The 18,490-nt window shown below is 38.6% G+C and overlaps 3 protein-coding genes across 7 annotated transcripts in view; 2 read left to right on the forward strand and 1 right to left on the reverse strand.

Moving 5' to 3' along the window:
• Window positions 1-244: 244 nt before the first annotated feature.
• commd6 (COMM domain containing 6) lies at window positions 245-1,937 on the reverse strand. Its single transcript, XM_033987082.2, has 7 exons — window positions 1,729-1,937; window positions 1,366-1,424; window positions 1,184-1,249; window positions 1,017-1,093; window positions 762-930; window positions 544-696; window positions 245-344 (listed from the first exon to the last, which is right to left on the reverse strand). The coding sequence occupies exons 1-7, from the start codon at window positions 1,745-1,747 to the stop codon at window positions 294-296; spliced, it is 594 nt and encodes a 197-aa protein (XP_033842973.1). The 5' UTR covers window positions 1,748-1,937; the 3' UTR covers window positions 245-293.
• A 225-nt stretch (window positions 1,938-2,162) lies between these two features.
• Window positions 2,163-4,716, forward strand: uchl3 (ubiquitin carboxyl-terminal esterase L3 (ubiquitin thiolesterase)). 3 transcript variants are annotated; one of them, XM_033986821.2, is made up of 9 exons: window positions 2,163-2,285; window positions 2,470-2,481; window positions 2,730-2,858; window positions 2,933-3,089; window positions 3,571-3,656; window positions 3,761-3,808; window positions 3,873-3,948; window positions 4,029-4,087; window positions 4,162-4,716. In XM_033986821.2, exons 1-9 carry the CDS (start codon window positions 2,244-2,246, stop codon window positions 4,243-4,245), a joined length of 693 nt encoding a protein of 230 aa, XP_033842712.1. In that variant the 5' UTR covers window positions 2,163-2,243; the 3' UTR covers window positions 4,246-4,716. The 3 variants fall into 3 exon arrangements, with proteins under 3 accessions (XP_033842712.1, XP_055086748.1, XP_055086747.1); XM_055230773.1 differs by lacking the exon at window positions 2,470-2,481; XM_055230772.1 differs by lacking the exons at window positions 2,163-2,285; window positions 2,470-2,481 and having other exon boundaries at window positions 2,652-2,858.
• A 1,277-nt stretch (window positions 4,717-5,993) lies between these two features.
• The window catches only part of lmo7a (LIM domain 7a), a 45,480-nt gene continuing 32,983 nt past the window's right edge, over window positions 5,994-18,490 (forward strand). For all 3 annotated transcript variants that reach the window (XM_055230765.1, XM_055230766.1, XM_055230767.1), the window contains exons 1-3: window positions 5,994-6,079; window positions 11,371-11,441; window positions 13,582-13,651. In XM_055230765.1, coding sequence (XP_055086740.1) covers window positions 6,011-6,079; window positions 11,371-11,441; window positions 13,582-13,651 — 210 coding nt within the window. In that variant the 5' untranslated portion in view covers window positions 5,994-6,010. The remainder of the gene's footprint in view (window positions 6,080-11,370; window positions 11,442-13,581; window positions 13,652-18,490) is intronic.

Here is an 18,490-nt window from a genome sequence, read left to right on the forward strand (position 1 = left end):
GTCATAGTCAAATGAGGATTATTCCACTAGTCAAGTTTTAGTTAATATGCCACAATAAGATACAATGTGAAGTAGGAGTTAATCTCTGTAAATATGATTTCTTTATATCATTATACATCAACATAATACACATAATTCAGTTATCAATAGTATTTATTATTTAGTAACAATGTGCCTTACAAAACTTATTAGATCTGCTTCAGCCCCATTTGATTGTGAGCCATTATAAAATAACAACTTGTACACAAAGCTGATACAAACCAAGACATGTGAAAAAGATGTACTGAATTGTATCATACAGTTTCCATTACTGCTGCAATGTCCTTAAAATGGCTGTGCAGGTTCTGAAAAAGATCAGATAACCTTTAATTCATTGTAACACAAAGTTAAAGAACAGCAGGAGAATAGTAAACGTGCAATCAAAGCATCAACAACCAAACCAGGTTAGAGGTTAGAGTTAGTTAAAGTTAGTGTTTACGTGAATTAGAAGAATAAATATTTAAATAATGACTATATGATAAATAACATATAATTTATACAAACCTGGAATTGTGGAATAGTCATTTCAAAAGACTTCTGACAGATTTGACCAGAGGGATCAGCCACCTTCAGCATGACCATCACATACGGACAGTTTAGTGACCGGCAGGTGTCTGAGCTCACTGCCATGCCGAGTTTCCACTGGATGTCAACTAACTGCAAACACAAAGCCTCACATAAATCTGGTAGTGATGGTCAACGTTTAAGATTTATTCAAGTACCTGGCCAATACTAAGCATCTCTTTAGCTTCTTGCTGTAGCTGGACTTCTGCACTATGTTCACTCCATAACTTGTGTATCACTTGGAGACAGGGTTTGGCCCACCTGCTGCCATCTTCTTCCAACTTTGACACTAAATCATCAGCAGAGAGGCTGTGTTTTCCAGCATATCTGTCCATACAATAAATTCATTAAAGGTAATTATATTTGTAAAACATATTAAGCATTTGTGCAATTGGGTGTAATGTGCTGTATACCTGAATGTTAATAAAACATATCTTGTAATACTTTGTAAATCCTCGTGGTTAAGTGAAATACCAGCATTTGACAGTTCCTTTTTTCAGAAGAACAAGAACAAAGATCAGAACCATTCAAGAGTTTCTAAGGTCTTAATGCCTTTTTAAGAAAATAAACAAATACTGACTTTAGATAGTACAGCTGAATCAACTCCAGCAGACTGTCCACAGAGATACGTCAGAATGTGCAAACACTGTAAACAATGAAAAACAATCATTAATAAAGTTATTAAAGGAAAACAAACAGTCACAAATTGTAGTTTTTATTTAATTTCTGCAAATACATTTGTAAGACAAAAAACTGTCTCACTATTTCAGAAAATGTCCCAGGTGGTAATCTACTAATGACGTCCACGACTTTATTCGAAACTGAAACATATGAAACAGAAAAGACAACACATTTATAACAATGATCATCAACGCAAAACAAAATGATGCTCTCTCCTCCTCCAGTCTGTCAGCAGCAATGCTAACAACAATGCTAACAAAAATGCTAACAACACTGTTAGCTATATAGGGCTATTTTTATGAGCTGGAGTGGAACTAGCAAATAAGGATCAAAGAGAAAACAGATTTATAGCAGAGATTTTTAAAAAGTCTTGATTTAAGGTTTTCAAATAAATCACGTGAGAGCAGCTCTGTGTTGAAGTTTAAGTATAAACCATTAGCCTACCTAACTCTACCGCAGGCATACTGCTCCAGATGAGAGAGCCCTCTTGTGGTGGTTATTAAACCTCTAAAAATTACAATACTGACTCACAACGTTCCTCTGGGCGTCAGTATTATGAAAAGAGTGAAATGTGAATTTTGTTTTCAAAATGTCTCTGCGTATTGCAGCTCTTGTGAAAAATGTGAAGCTGAATGGATCACGCCCTGGTCCCTGGAACAGTCCACTGTCCCACACCCCCGTGTGTGGACAACACGACATTTACCAGGTCTTACACTATAATACAAAAGAAAATATGCTAAAAAGCGTATTACTAGTACAATTTTTATAAAATTATGATTCTTGTTCAAGTATTACTTTATTTGTGAAAGTTATGTAAAGTTGTTTGGTTTCATTCAAACTGTTCCCCCCTGCCACACCATCTTGCGCTGTCCCAATGCGGAAGCGGTTCCCAGCTGTCAAACAGGCTTGTAAAAGCTCACATTTGTCCACTAATTATCTACACTACAATATCACTCAGAATGGACTCTCCACGTTGGTTGCCACTGGAATCAAATCCAGAAGTAAGTATGTTTACTTTTTTCACATCTCGATGTTCGCTGGTTCATTCATTGGGATGATTTGTACGAGCCTGAGAGGGCTAACAGGTAGCTCACTGTCATATGTGGCTAACTCAGAACAAAAGCTGAAGCCTGGTGACTATTCATGCACAATTAAACTTGACATTTTCTTTTTGTGTCATTTCAGGTCATGACGACGGTGAGTTTTTATGCATCATGAAGCAGGATATTTTAATGAAACAAAACAATCATAACAACGAGCTAAACGGTTGATCTATTTTGCCGTTACATTTGTAATCACACAGAAGCTCACAGCTGTAGGTCTATGTGAATATATTTGAAGCCATAATTTATGCTGCAAGTTCCTAAACGAGAATGCATTACATTCACAATGGACATATGAACCTATGTTTGCATACCCTGCTTCTCTCTTATTCCAAAATACAGTTTCTTAACCGTTTGGGGATGAAACCTACATGGCAGTTTGGAGATGTTTATGGTTTGGATCCAGAGCTTCTTAGCATGGTACCAAGACCAGTGTGCGCAGTGCTCCTCCTCTTCCCTATTACAGAAATGGTACTCTTAAATCCTGTGAACCAGTATCTTTACCAGTATCACATTTGTCCCACTCATTGTACTTTGTTGTGCAGTATGAGGCTTTCAAGCAAGAAGAGGAAGCAAGGCTGAAGACTGAGAAACAAGACATCTCCCCTGATGTCTACTTTATTAATCAAACTATTGGAAATGCATGTGGAACAATAGGAATCATTCATGCTGTGGCTAACAACATGAAACATCTGGAGTTTGGTAAGCAGACATGTGTATTAGATATAGTTATATTGTTTAAACCATGCCATTTAATCCTCACATATACAGCATGGGTCTCCCACCTGTGGCTTATCATTCAACTCTCCAAAGCCTTTAGCAATCCAACATAAATCTGAATTAATTTTGATTAACCAATTATGAAATATACTAATATGTATGCATCAAGTCAACACAAACACAATCAGATATTCTTGCATTGGAAGTAAAACATTGTGATTATTATTATAAAGGAATTAATTGATTATTAATTTTGTTTTGGTAAAAGGTAGGCCAAAAAAAGGATTGTCCTTCAACTAACTGACTGCTATTCACTATGCAACCAAAAAGTGAAAGTTGATAATTAACCTAAAATGTATTTGAGAGTAGCTCTTTGGTTGAACAATGCTAGAGATTCTGCCTGTACAGTACATGCCATGCTTTGAAATCTTTTGTTTATTGTGTTTGCTTGTTTTTATTCAAGAGCCTGATTCCCCTCTCAAGAAGTTTATTGAGAATACCTCTAAAATGAACCCTGAGGAAAAGGCTGTGTTCCTTGAGAAGGATGAGGTATTGAATACATATTTTTATTATATATACAGTGGGTTTAATTCAATCCTTTTTATTGTTTTATTTTATAAATATATGACTGGTTAAGTCTTTGTCATTTGCAGAGTATTCGTGTTACACATGAATCGAGTGCTCAAGAAGGACAGACTGAGGTTTGCATAGGTTTATTGTGTTTATTTCTTCTACTGTATGATAACATTTTATCTTCTCTGTCAGGCACCAAGCGCAGATGAACGAGTCAACTTGCATTTCATAGCTTTTGTTAATGTGGGAGGACAACTTTATGAACTGGGTAATTAGCTTCTTCAAGCTGAACTTGATTTTAATATTTTCAGTCTAATCAAACTACATGTTTGTATGTCTTTGTCATAGATGGTCGTAAGCCTTTTCCTGTTGTACATGGAAACACTACAGAGGAAACTTTCCTTGAGGTAAAATATATTATAGATGAAAATGTATTTTTTAAATAATCCACTGATATATTTTGGATTTATTTTTTTTAAAGGATGCAGTAGATGTTTGTAAAATCTTCATGGCTCGAGACCCAGATGAAGTTTGTTTCACCATTATCGCCCTAAGCAAAGATTAAAGTGACTTTTTTATTTTTTTAGATGTGTGAAATTAAAAAGGAAACTGCCAAACATTCTCAAGTGCTCACTAGATCAGCTCTTACCTCTCTTCAAAAAGAAACTGAACTGAAAGGGTTTAGTGCGATACAATACCCTTTTAAGACAATAGTTGCTTTGGATGCTTATGGCCAATGTTAGATTCAAAACAAATCAAATACATTTGAGGATTGCTGTATACAGGGTTACGTGTTCTAATTCACTGTACTGGACTAACTTGTTTTGCTTCATGAAATGTTGCATTTTGTTGGACCTTAATGTCAGTCGTTTTTAAACCTAAAAACAAATACACTTGTTGGCGACAGTATTATAACAAGAATAAGATGATCAAATGTCTCATGAAGGAGTCAAATTGACAATTGGTTTATGCACCTATTCTTCAGGGATGTGCCTACATTTTGTAATTCTGTCAAATAAACTAGACTTTTATTACATTGTGTTGTGTACTCACACTAAAAGAAACATTGCTGTTGTGTGTAAATTACTGGTGACGGACTTTTGGGAACTGTAAACTGAACATTGATTAATAACTAGATAGAAGAAAGTTTTTGTTCCTTCTCTTATGAGACATGCAGCCTGTCTATAACCAGTGGTGAAAGAAGTACTCAGTTTTGTTACTTAAGTAAAAGTACAGATACTGAAGCAAAGTAAGGAAGGAAAAGTATCACAAACACAAAGTGTGATACTTTGTGTTCAAATGTAGTTATTTTGATATAGACGGATGGAAATTAGCATTTTGCTAAATCTGGTGCAGCCATCTATTTAATGTATCTGCACATTGTCCTTCAAATAAATAAATAAATAAAAATAGAAATGTGCTGGATTTTATTCAACAGAAACAACTGATATTTTTTTCTGTTTTCATTTGTAAAATGTAGTTTGCTCAAAACTCACTCAACAGTAAAAATAAAAAATATCAACTTTGAAATATACTTACGCGAAGTACAAATACTTAAAATATATACTGAAGCACAGTACTTTACTACTTCATTACGTTTCACGTTACTACCTGAGATAACGTTGCACTGCTGCAGAGCCGCCACTGGGTGACGCTGTATGAAAGCGTAACGAGTCGTTTATCGCCTGGAGATCCCAGATTTCGCTCTGCTGCTCTGTATTTTGTGTGTGAGGTTCTAAACAAACCGCACAGGTGCCTTTAGTTCGCCCTCACAGATGCCTTTTCCATAGTTAAGTGTTAGTTTAATCCCGGTCATAAGGAGCACAGACTGTTCACCTGGACAAAGCAGCTGTGGCTGGACCCTCTGCTGAGCCCCCCACCCTTTCCACTGCCCCCGCCAAAGCCGCAAACTTTATGAAAGGACAATCCCGTGTGTTCTGCCTCTGCGCGCGGAGGTGAGCCGTGTTTCTCTGCTCTGTGTGATCTTTAGTGTGTGATCTTTAGTGTGTCAACTTCAGTGTGTGATCGTGATGGCAGACTAGGTGGAGACCCGGGAGCTGGTGATTAAGCTACAAAGCAGCAATAACACAGGCGTGTCGGATGAAAACTCAGGTAGGCTGGGTGCAAGGTGATGCATGAGAAACCATTATGTGTTAGACAAACCATTAGCGCAGCTTTAATCACTCCCATCTCCACAGACGCGTTAGGTGTTAGTACCTGTTCACCTGCGGTTTTGTTTGACTCGGTCTGTTTTCTGTGCGTCCTTTGTGTGAACGGGCTCCTTTTATGCCTCTGACTGGACTCTCTCTTTGGACAAAACAGTTGTTGTGATGGAGTGGCGTGAGCAGTCCACGGTCAGCTGCGATGAAGCCTACTTGGAGGCGCAGAGATGGATCGAGGTAAGAACACATTAAAACTTTATCTTAACTACTTCTATTGACTAAAGTTCACCACATTTATCACGGTTTACCCTGCTGAGAATGCTTACAGAAAGGTATTTTTGCCATAATGTGGAGTTGATCTGATCTTTTTCTCAGCTATAAACCCTCAGGAAAACAAACTCAGACTCAGAGATGCACACAGGCTGTCACCCTTGACCTCACGTGTACCTGCTGTAATCAAGAGGCTTCATAAATGATCTGTGGTTAGGTCATTATTGGTCTCTTCTGTGGCCTAGACCTACATGGATTTGACAGTCCCATCACTCACAGATTTGTCAGCTATTTTCCCTGTCAGATCTTGCCCAGACTTGCTTAATTGCCCTATGCATTGCTTTGCTGTATTTTTTAAGTTATGAGGATAATACTACACAATATATCTTAATGAATTGAGTTAATATGATTTATATGTAGCTAAAAACTTCACAATGGTTTAACTCATGTGTAATACTTCTGTTAAAGTCATAGCAGCAGAAAACACTGATTATTACTTTAGGCTATAGTTATTATACTATAGTTAAATGGCTCACACTGTATTTCTTTAACTAAACACGTGTGAAGTACTTGTTTTCCCCAAAAGTCCCTCTTAAGAATGTGGTTTTCTTGTATTCCACTCTTCACAGTACGAGGCTGCAGACATTTGGGTGCAGTGGCTATAACTAAACAAATATTGCTCTGATTTCATGAGGGGTGAATCTGAATACTTTTGGTATGACATCAGAGTCTCACACTTTAGCACACTGGCCCATTGTAGTGGTTTGGGCTGGTGGTCCTCTGTGGGCATGATCTTTCCGATCAGGGGTGGGCAGATTAGGTGAGGCCAAACTGGGAGGGGGGCTGACCAGGTTGTACAAGAGAGTCTTAACAAGGGATTTATTATTTAACAGCAGCGGCATAAGTGCGGGGAGTACAATAGCTATCAAAGAGCGACTTCTGGCATGAGGTTAACACTATTTCTTCAAACGAAAGTGTTATGGCTGCTGCTCGGTGCCACTGAATGATTAACAGGCTTTCGGGGTTTATAGCACCTTAAACAGAGGCATGTGTGCGACCAGGTTGGTGGGGCGCTTAAAAAACTGGACTAAATGGTCTGGAGTCTATCACATGGACACATTCCTGCTTTAGCTGTCATGGCTATAAGAGTAGCAGGGCCTTAAAGAGCTGGCCTGCTGTCAGCTCAGGCCGCTGTGTCGTACAAACCTCAGAGCGCTGCCACAATAATAGAGGTCCTTGTCAATTGAATAGTGTCGCTTTAATGGTGATGATAGCAACAGTTTCATAGTTTTGTTTGTACTAGATGTCCATGATTATTATGTGTTATTATATATTATATGTTCCTCCATGTTTTCAGGACTTGTATATCCATTTATGAAACGTCCTCTATGACCTGGCCCAATGTGTTGCTCAGCTAATCATTAGTCACCTCACCATAGCCTCTATTCTGGTTCTTTCACTGTTTTGTCAGGCATTAATTAGAGAAATTAGGTCCTCTACATTCAGATGTACTCACGTGAGGCCGGACCTCACACTGCTTTCACTTGTTGTTGCATGTTGTCGTTGTTCTGTTATAATGATGGTGTCAGCTCTAGTGGCTTCTGTGCAGTGCTTTTTTCCAGAGCTAGATCTAGAAATGATTTTGGACAATGTCCCGTTTGCACTCTGATGACCCATACTCCTGTAAATAAGGAACAAAGAATTTTTGGAACAATTAACAGAGGGCTGCATCCGCACAAACCTTGAATACTGATTTGCCTCGATGCTCTGCATGAATAAACAATAACTTTGGTCACGGACGCAGAGGTGCTGTTTCAGACCAGTATTCTACCAGATCAACACTTTTAAAGCTGCTTTTGGAGATAGACTGTGATCATATAAAACACATTCAAACAGTTGTTCAGGTACGCGTGGTGGTTTCATGGAAAATAACCCAATTTCTTTTCATTACGGAGCACTGAGCAGTAGTTTTGTGAAGGAAATGCCTGATTAGTTCAAAGGAGAATGAAAATACCAGAATCAGATCATAAAAGTGCAAAAGTAACTTGGTTCGAACTCCTGTATGTTTGTTGTGATCCATCATTTTTGTCTGGAGCTGCTAATGCGGCATGTGAACGTGTGTAATTACTGTTTTGATGTATAGGGCTATCACAAAGCTGAACTTCCTCTTCTACTGTATGACATTCTTGAGTGGGGGATGTGAGCAGGAGGGCAAGCTGTTTTTGAAACCTTTGGCCATGCCTTAAATCGTCTCGTTAAATCAAAGTTGCTGTGGGTTGTAGCAGATTAGAGCTATTATTCCACATGACGGGTTCCACAGGAGAGAGAGGGCGCAGTGGATGGGGAGTTATGCCTCTAATAATGACGAGAGGAGAGGGAAAATATTCACTCACTGGCTGCTGGACCCACCCTGCAGACTTAAAAGATCACATCACTTATAGCATGTGAAGGAGTGCTTACTTTTTGGCATGAAACTGTCAGGAAAGGTTAGTGAAAACATGCAAAATAAAACAATCATTACTTTCAATAGAACATTTTTTCCCATTCAGAGGTAAAATGAGGTTGTGACTTAACTTAATCGAGGGGGTTCTACATGTATCACTATGGTGGAACGCTCAGCAGTTTCCATGGAGACACACTGCACAAATTAGCAAAAACATTTAAAGACTTGTTCTGTCTGAAAACTCATGTAAAAATGCAAAGAAGATTAAAGTGGATGTTGTTTTATGTGCGAGAGACTTGTTTAACAGCACAAATCAACGTTTTCTGGTCAGATTGTGTCAAAATAAGTCTGAGATTAAAACCTCAGACAGACCAGTGCTTACAGTTAGCATCGCACACCCAGGGAGTATCAATACTTAACTGAAAAACGGTCGAGTCCTGGTGCGCTCGTAAAAAAATGTGACTAACTGTGATTAAGTTAAGCCACCTGGACGAGACAGAGACAAGGACAAGGACGAAAACCAGGTCTACATCAGGACTAAACTCAACCGAAAACCAAACCAAACCAAACCCGGATAATCGTGAACACACCCTTAGTCTAGACAAACCAGAGCTAGAACAGGACCAGACCAAGCCTACATCAGAACTAAACTGACCTTAAACCATGAGTCTGAATGCAGCCCAAGTCCGCATCCACTGTATCTTCTGGATTTATACGACGTAGGGATTTTTTCTGTACATTGCCCTCAGCTCCTTTCTCTTTTAACCCTCTATTCTGCGGCGTACGCTTGTGTTATCTGCCCATGTCACTATCTGTTGTTGTCCCTCTAACTTTTAACAGTAGGGGTCAGGATTTCTTTTGCCAGCTGTGTCCTGTCAAGTTTGCTCGCTGTGCATCAGTGAGTTTTGCATGCACATCTTTGTCCGTGGTTTGTTTTCCCTGCCTCGTAGTTAGGATTCTATTATTCCCATTACAGACGAAATATATTGGTATATTTAGCAAACACAAAGCTAGAATTTACTGGCTCAATTGCTTTTTGATATTTGAATATTGTACGTGCGGGCCCCAGTATTGTCAAAACCCAAATTGCGTTTATAGCTCACCTGGAATCTCAAGTATTTTCCGCTCAAGTTCCTGTGGACGTCTTTAAAGTTGTAAATTACTTGAGCTGTCATTCACTTTTAATACATCTAATGATAGGCTTGACTCATGCACGATAAAAAGGTCTACTCTTTTGAACTATCTTTAAAAGCAACAGGACAAAAGCGCTGGAACAGGGCACGTCTGACCCAAAGAGATGGTGTGACTTGTTCAACTTGTTTTTGGTTCTACAGAGTGTGCATGCAACCAGAGCCAGCTGTCCTAGTCTTTGTAGTATTGTGAATAGTGAAGCATGTGCATGTGTAATTATGCACTGACTAAAATGGACTCATGTTACTAATACCTAAAGTATTGGAACGAATAATACCTGGAAACGTGGTCACAAAGAGAAATTTATATTAAGGGGGGCGTGTGTTTTAATGAAAATGTACACCAGGAAGAGGGATTTCACTGTGTTACATCGTAGTTTTTCCAATGTTGTGAGAAGAAACTGCACAATGACACCGTGATCAAAATGCAGTGGTGGAATGTGACAAAGTAAAAGCAGTAAAGTTCTGTACTTAAGTATAAATTTTAAGTATCTGCGCTTTACTTAAGTACATTTTAAACTGGATACTTTTTACTTTGACTTCACCATTTGAGAGCAGGTATCTGTACTTTTTACATTTTTTTTAACTGGACTGAAAAGTGAATGTATTTTTGAGTAATATGCGAATAAAAACAGCTAGAAAAAACAACCCATTCAGCTGTTTCACTACACAAATCACTACATCTGAAGCTTTATTAGATCTGAAAACCAGTGCAAAATACTTATACTCTTTATTCTTTAAGCACATTTTAAACAGGTACTTTAAAACTTTTACTTCAGCAAATTTTTTTCATGTGATACTTTTACTTGAGTATTTTTTTGTGCCCTGGTATCTGTACTTTTACTGGAGTACTTCTTCCACCACTGCTAAAAACAGTAAATTCCATTCATTAGCCGTACAATAGATTTCCATTCCACTATGTAATCCATGAAAAAAATAACTTTATGAATACAAATATAGTTTGACATTGCATGAAAAGAAATTGCACTGTAAACTTTTCAGATCAGGTGTGCAGGTGATGCTGTCGTAGAAATTCTTGCAGTTATTATTGTTAGAAATGTATCTGTTGTGACATCTATAGTGAGAATTTGGATTTAGTAATTCTTGATAAGGAAAGGCTTCTCAGTATCTGGTTTAAAATCTACGCAAGACCAGAGCAGGTTCAACTCCTTTGGTTTTAGTCAGTGCTAGTTGGGCTGTACTCTTCTTGTTCACATAATGAGTGTTGGTGGTTTGAGATCATGGGAAAGGCATGAGGCTATAACCCATTGCTGCGCTCCTCCAGTCATCCAGATGCTCCCAGAGCCTTGTGGCTTTGGGGCTGCTTGGCTTCAGAGCCGTTTTAGCACAGTTTTACCGGCAGTTTTTAGCATGAACAGGGGGACCATTCCAGTTTCACTCTTATGGAATACCTTTAGAACAATCCTTCAACCATGACCCAGAGACACTGTAAGACTTAAGAAGGAAATACCTCTGACTTCCTCTCCAACTGTTCTCAACATCCTACCTTTCTTTTCCCAGCTCTCCACCCCGCACGCACGCACACTCACAAACGCGCACCCACCCTCTCTCCTCATCCAGCCATACATGCAACTTTGGCTCACTGTTTTGATTCTGTTTCCCAGGCAGTAACCAAGAAAAAATTTGGGAGCAGCGACTTCCGATCAGCGCTTGAGAACGGCGTGCTGCTGTGTGAGTAAGTAAATCTTAAATCATTCAAAACAGGAGCAGACTTTATGTTTTCTGATGTTTTCCATGTTGTCTTCTTGTCATATTTAAAAAAAAAACTATTGAAGACTTTCCACTGTCTGTTGCACAAAGTCTGCTTTTGTTTAATTTTATGCTATAATCTGTTTCTGCATGAATTGTATTGCCTGGTTGACAGATGTTACAGATTTGTAGATGGGGGCACGGTGCCATCTTGGATTTATGAGCGCTATGAAAAGCCAGTGGAAATCCTCCCAGTTCAACCACACTGCACATACTGGGCACTGTATTTTCTCACTGGATTGAATATAGTCCCTGGTGGATCTTTTGAAGTGTGTTATGACATTTGCATTGCCCTCACTTATGCGTGTTTATGTGGGCGCAAGCGGAGGATGGAGATGTCTAGGTAAATTGCTTTGAATCAGCAGGAAACTGTAATTAGCAGCAGCCCATGCAGAATCCTCCGACCTCTTGGCGACGGTTCAAAGAGTCCTGATCTGCTGATTTGAACCTGACTATAGTCTTTGCTGTCCGTGAACTACACAGACATTTTTGACTCCAATAGCTGTCCTTGTTTTGTCAGTGTGAGGAAGAGGAAGGCAGAGATTAAATCGCTTTCACCTAGGACCCCGGCCTCCATCACCATTGTTTAGTTGTTATCACTAAGAGCTTGTGAAGGAATGTTTGGAGGGGGCTGCAGCACATATGATCACATCCTACTCAGCTCGCAGCTCGTGTTGTTTGATACAATCACAGCCTCCTCTATTGTTTTGGAGCTAAATGAGTAACCTTGTCCCATCACACCCAGTCTGTCTGCTGAGAAAGCACTTCAAACTTAAAAATACTCATTTTGACCAGTGCTGATGGTTGTGTTTTGGGCTTTTCTTACGTTTTACTGCTGCCATGTAAACAACAGCAATGATATTTAAATTCAGAACTGGAGATTTACTCATTAAAATATGTTTAATGCACTTTATTAATACATACATTTATTCAGAAGTGGAAGTTAAAGTACAAATAGTAAAGTACTGTACTTAAGTAGAATTTTTAAGTATTTAGGTATTTTACAGGGAATACTTTTTACTACATATAAGAGCAGTATCTGTACTTTCTACTCCACTACATTTTTGAACAGGACTGAAAAGTAAAAAAGTACTTTCCATATGATTTGAGGGGTTATTTTTACCATGTTCGTGGAAACATCCTGACTAAAGTTTTTTTTTTTTCTTTGAGCAAATAAAATTCATAAGAAAAATTAAGAAACAAGTTCATATTGTTACTGTTGACCAAAATATGCATCATTTTTAATCAATATCCCTACATTTAGCATTTGTGTGAAATACTTTTACTTTTTACTCTTAAAGTACAGGTACTTAATGATTTTACTTAAGTAGATTTTGTCTTGAGATACTTTTACTTTTACTTGAGTAGCTTTTTTACCTCTGGATCTCTTCTTTTACTTAAGTAATAATATTGAGTACTTCATGCACCACTGCTTTTATTGTTCTTAACTTTTACTTTTACTCTTTTTTTTTTAAATTCATGATAAGATTTTTGATTTGATTAGTGGTATTTCTGGGTTACTTTGGGCAGCCAGTAATCCTGTTGTAGTACTAGTGATCAGGCCCGTTGACAGAAATTTGGGGGTTGGGGGCGAAGGACCTCACATGGCCCCCCTCTAATATAAATGAATAAGAAGAGGGTTAAATTCTAGGCCCCTAAGACGCTGGGGTCCGGGACAACACACCCCTTTGTCTCCCCTGTTAGCGATAGGAGTAATATAGATGTTTAGTTGCTTTTTTACTTTTTTAATTGTTGAGTTTACGTTAGAGCATGAGCCGACCATAAGCACTTTCACCTTTTATGGTCGTGTCCACTCAACATCTATGGGCCGTTTTAACCAGACTGGGTTGTGGCTGGTTTCAATGGGAAAGTGTAGGAGTTGTATTTACATGGGGGGGTTGCAGAAGTGGCCATTTACTAAACTGAAGCCAGGTGGCCGCCATTAAACAAGTCCTAAACACACAACACACACATTGTTAGACCTGAGATTTTGTCCCCGTCCTCAACCATGGAACAAGTTTAACCAATGTCTCACAGTTTTCACTTACACACTGCTTTTTTTACAGTCTGATCAACGGCATCAAACCCGGGATCATCCGGCGGGTCAACAGGCTGCCCACGCCTATCGCTGGACTGGTAAGATTTAAATTTACTTCTGGCTTTTGTATGTAAAAAAAAAAGATTATGCAATGTTTTAATGGGCATTTTTAAACCAGACGGGGGGTGCAAAAACTCATCCAAAAGTGTTTATGATGTTTAATGGAAGAGCCTTGTCTTTGGTCCCTCTTAAAACTCAGATGCTCCTTCAATCAGTTTGGTCTGGACCCGGGCCTGATGTCAAGTAATAGTAGCAATTAGCAGTAATGTGGTGACAATACTAAGAGTAGTACGTTAATAATCATCACAGAAGAGTGACTAAAGCTTGTATCAAAACTAGGTACTCATTTGAACAATATCATGGAAACAAATAACATTTAAAGGACCAAATTGGACCTTTTGTAACTAGTTTTACACTTCTCTTGATCTATCTCAGAACCAGTATTGTTAAAAAGTACTATTTTATGTACAAATGTCATTCTATTGTCTATTTTTCGCTTTAATTGTGGTATTGAGTCTTCTCTTAGTATGAAAATCAGTTTATTGTAAATTAACATGTAGTGTAACAAGTATATTTATTTATATTTGTACTTGGATATCCTTCCGTTAAGTCCTTGTTAGTCCATTTCCCGAGAAGCTGGGCTACTTTGAGAGCTTTTAACCATGTGTGTAGTTGTTTCTCCTCACCATTTACTCACTTTAACTTGTTTTTGGAGCGATTGGTGCACGTTTGAGCAATCTGTAATTCCCCTTTTCACCTCCATCACCATACGCTCATTTTAACATTAAAAGTCATTCAGTTAAGGTAGGTTCTTGTTAGGCCATGTCCTGAGAAGCTCGGCTATAGTTTAAGTGATTGCCGCTGACTCTGGGGCTGCTGTGGTTGAACTCTCAATGACATAAAGGTCTTCTCCTCTGCCTCTTGTCTCTGCTCATATCCATCCACACTAAAAGGTTCAGTGAACATAGAGCAACTTGAAAGGCCACTCACCGCATGTGAGTGCTCCCAAAATATGACACTTTGAGGTTTGAAGTCAAAGGAAAATGTTGTAGTGACATAACAAATTTGTCTGGGAGTTTTAGCTGGTTAGATAGAAGAACATACACATTTTTGCAGAAGGCAGTGTCATTTCTTCCCAAGATCCATTTGTATCTGACTCATTTAAGTATTTGTTTATGCCATATTTACTTTGGACACACTTCTATAAGTAGCATTAACTGACAATGTAGTAAGTGCTGCTACTACTACTGTTTTACTAGTGGTAGAAGTAGTTAAAATAATGCTTTATCTTAAGTTTTATTAGTGCCAATTTGAGGTAAAGGGTTGAAATATCCACCTTAACCTGTCAATCACAAAGAGCCCCTGTATGATTGAGTACATCTGTCTAGTTAAACAAAACACGACCCATGGATAGGCTTAAGCACTTACAATGTTTTGCAAGAAGACGATTTGAGAGATCGAGACACAGACTGGCACTTTGGCGCAGGCTATGTAAACAACAAATACAAAATTCCTCCGTGTTTGTATTGGGATAATGACTAGCATGACTGTCTGGGGCACCTGCGGAGATAATGAGTTCAAGTATCTCTTAGCTCAGTAGCACTGGTGTGTTACTTCCAGACCTTAAACCTCTCCATCATGAATTCTCCAGCAAATGTGAAAGCTCCCGGTTGGCCTCTAGCTATCAGTTACTGCCAAGTGCACAGAGAAAAGGACTCCAAACAAACATTACTCACACTCTCCCTACTGCGAGCATAATCTCCCTCCTAAAGTAATCAGGTAGCCTTGTTAACATTGTTTGGGCTCCTTTTTTTCTCTGTAAATAGTGTCACGTTTAGTCTTGAAGCAGGGCCCCACCTCATACTGTGAAATAACCTTTGAGAGTGCAGAAAAATGTGGGAAAATGCCCCTTATGGGTTGTAATTGTCACAAAGGGTATGTGGGAGAAATATATAGAGTTAGGGGTATTTATTTGTGTGTTTAAATCACATCTGTTTTGCAAAGTCGACTTTTAGACATGTTTTAGTTGTTTGTTTCACGGTTTACTCTCCTGATGTTGTTTTGGAGTGATTTCTGCATGTTGGAGTTAACTTTAATCTCTTTAAGCTCTTATTTTTAAGACCTTTTCCCGATCAGTTTCCGTTTTTACCTTCACCGGCATATGCCCACTGCTCCATACTTACTTTGTTCTCCAATTTTATTTTCTGAAACAATAAAACTGGTAATTTTGCTGCAAATTTTTAAAAATCCGCTCCTCGCTAGTGTGATGTGCAGCTGTCCACAGGAGGCGCTGAATCTTTGTTGTGATAAGGCTTAAGGCGATGTCAGCTCCTATTGGGCACGTGGATTTCTTTCTTTTATGAAGTCGTTTTAGATGAATATTGTGATATAAAATGTGCAAATTATAACATAATGATCCACGGGAGTCATAGATTAAAGCTACATAGCCAACAGGAGCACAACATCTGACAAAACCTTCCCTCTCACCCTATTATTAGGATTCACCCCATTGATATCGTGGCATTAGTGTCACTGTACAAACAACAATATTGGCCTTCTGTTTGGCAAAATATAGCTCTTATCTTACTTATTTTACTAGACCTGTCATTTTTTTATTGTGTTTTTCCACCTTCAAGTCACTCAAACCGCTTTACATCAAGGAACCGCTCACCTGTTCACACACACATTGTTGTATTTGGTCATATATCTATTAAAACATAAATTCATACATTAAGAATAGTTTTTAGGGGATGTTTCTACTTTATGTTCTGATTTCAATATTATCGTTCATCTATATTTACTTCAACGATATATATCGCTCTTGTGACAGGCATATTATTTACCATTTGTGTCCCTGTTTACCATAATTTTCCATAGAGATGTTGTTGCTTCGACTAATGTTCTGCTGTATGACACTATTAAACATATTTCAGATTTATTTAAGCATAATTGTTGCTCAAATAGAAAAAAACATTTTAAAGATTCATTTAAAAAAAAAACAAGTTGTTTACCCTCGGCGTTCGACTCAAGTGCAAGCTGGTTATACAAGCGCTGGTGAAAGTGGACAGTTTTGTTTTTGTGGAATATTTTGCAACGCTGGCTGCACTCGTGTGTCTATTCTCCGGTTTCCTTCGCGCCCACAGCTATGTTTCCCATGTGGACCGCACACTCCTCTGCCCGCCGATGACGTCTGATTGTGGGGTACACTCACTGCAGTGGGATCAGGTTAGATACAACAACATCTGCCCTGATTTTAGGCCTGACACGCTACAGTCAGACTTAATGATGACTGGACTGTAAAAACACTGTAATCCACCCGGTTCTGCATGTTATTCTCTGAGCGAGTTGAAGGAGGAGATCAACATTTTCATGGCCCCAGCACTGCTTAACTTGAGTGCATTTTCAAGAGCATGTTATCACTGGTTTTTTGATGTTTTCTAAGCTTATCTGTCTCTATGGAAACACCAGGTAACGCCACCAAGCCACGTTACATGCCAGATCTGTGCAGAGAGGTGCTCACAATACAATGTATGTTTTTAGCAATGAAACTTTCACTGAATAAATGCAAGATTGGTTCGTTTAATATCATACTTTATGCCAGAAAAGTTAAATTGTGCATAGTAATGGTTGTTTTTATTAATTATTATTTACCAATTCACACTTTAAAATCTCTGGTCATCTTTTTTAATTTGTTAAACTTAATTTCAACAATCTCTTCCATTGAGGACTTTGAGTGCGTGCAAGATATTTTAACTATGACTTTTGTTTCCGTTTTAGACACAGACTAGGGTCACTTTAGGGTAATTGTAATGTACCATTTGGAGCATGGCGACTAAAATAGAGCGGCCACAGTGCAGTGGTAAAATGAGCTTGTTGGACCATGGCAGACGATCGTAAGAGACACCTTTCTGTTCTTAAAGTAAAGCTGGGCTCGTCAGTGTTGATGACAGGATTAGAGGCTATTAGAGGAGCACGGCATATTTTCCCAGATTATAATGACAGAAAACATAACAGTATTATCTCTCTATGTTACGTGTCACAATCCACATTCCACACTGTCACGTATAATGCAGCACAGTTTTTTCTTTATAAACATTATGAACTTATTCTTGGCAAACAAACAGACCGAGTACGATTTATTTAAGCTATACATAGTCAATGAATGAGCTCATTGCATTAAACACAACGCTCTATTTAGCACAAGTGTCGTATGTCAAAACTAACTTTTCATTTACACCTCTGGACATTAATGATCTACTCTTTTATCAAGCCAGTGTCACCGTACAATCTGCTTATTACGTCTGGTTATAGCCTACGACGTCAGCAGTGTCTTAGGTAACATATGTATTTCAGTACAGGAAATAGAGGACGATTTGCCTGTAACAAAAATGGGATTGAACCTTGACCTCCCAGGGGCCGCAGGACAGTCCAAAGCTCTGTTTATGGGTACACAGAGCAGTTAGCTGTAGGGAACCTGCACAAAGAGGTCGTCACCCCTGTACTATTTGCTAATAAGCATGTAGGGAATTTAAATATAGAGCAAGCTTACCCCTTAATCATGGTAGTCCACGTTAAGCCATGTGTCATTAAATGAGAGACTTTTGAGCAGGCTAATCTGGTGGGAAATGAAGGCTTACAAATAAGAGATTACAGCTGAAAACTCATAACTCAGCTGGCTCTGTGCACTCTATGGTAGATTTGTTCAGGTATGTGTTTTTGCATTGTGACTCACATGGTTTCTCCACTTGAGCATTAAGACGAGAGAATTTATACTATATTAAATGATTGACATGTAGGAGATTAAGATGTCCTTCCACACCTCCTTCTTCTTGAGTTGCTTCGGGGAAATATTTGTCCACTTCTGTCACTAGACCTCA

Source organism: Periophthalmus magnuspinnatus, chromosome 21 (assembly GCF_009829125.3).
Source record: "Periophthalmus magnuspinnatus isolate fPerMag1 chromosome 21, fPerMag1.2.pri, whole genome shotgun sequence".
In the NCBI taxonomy this organism is placed as follows: domain Eukaryota; kingdom Metazoa; phylum Chordata; class Actinopteri; order Gobiiformes; family Gobiidae; genus Periophthalmus; species Periophthalmus magnuspinnatus.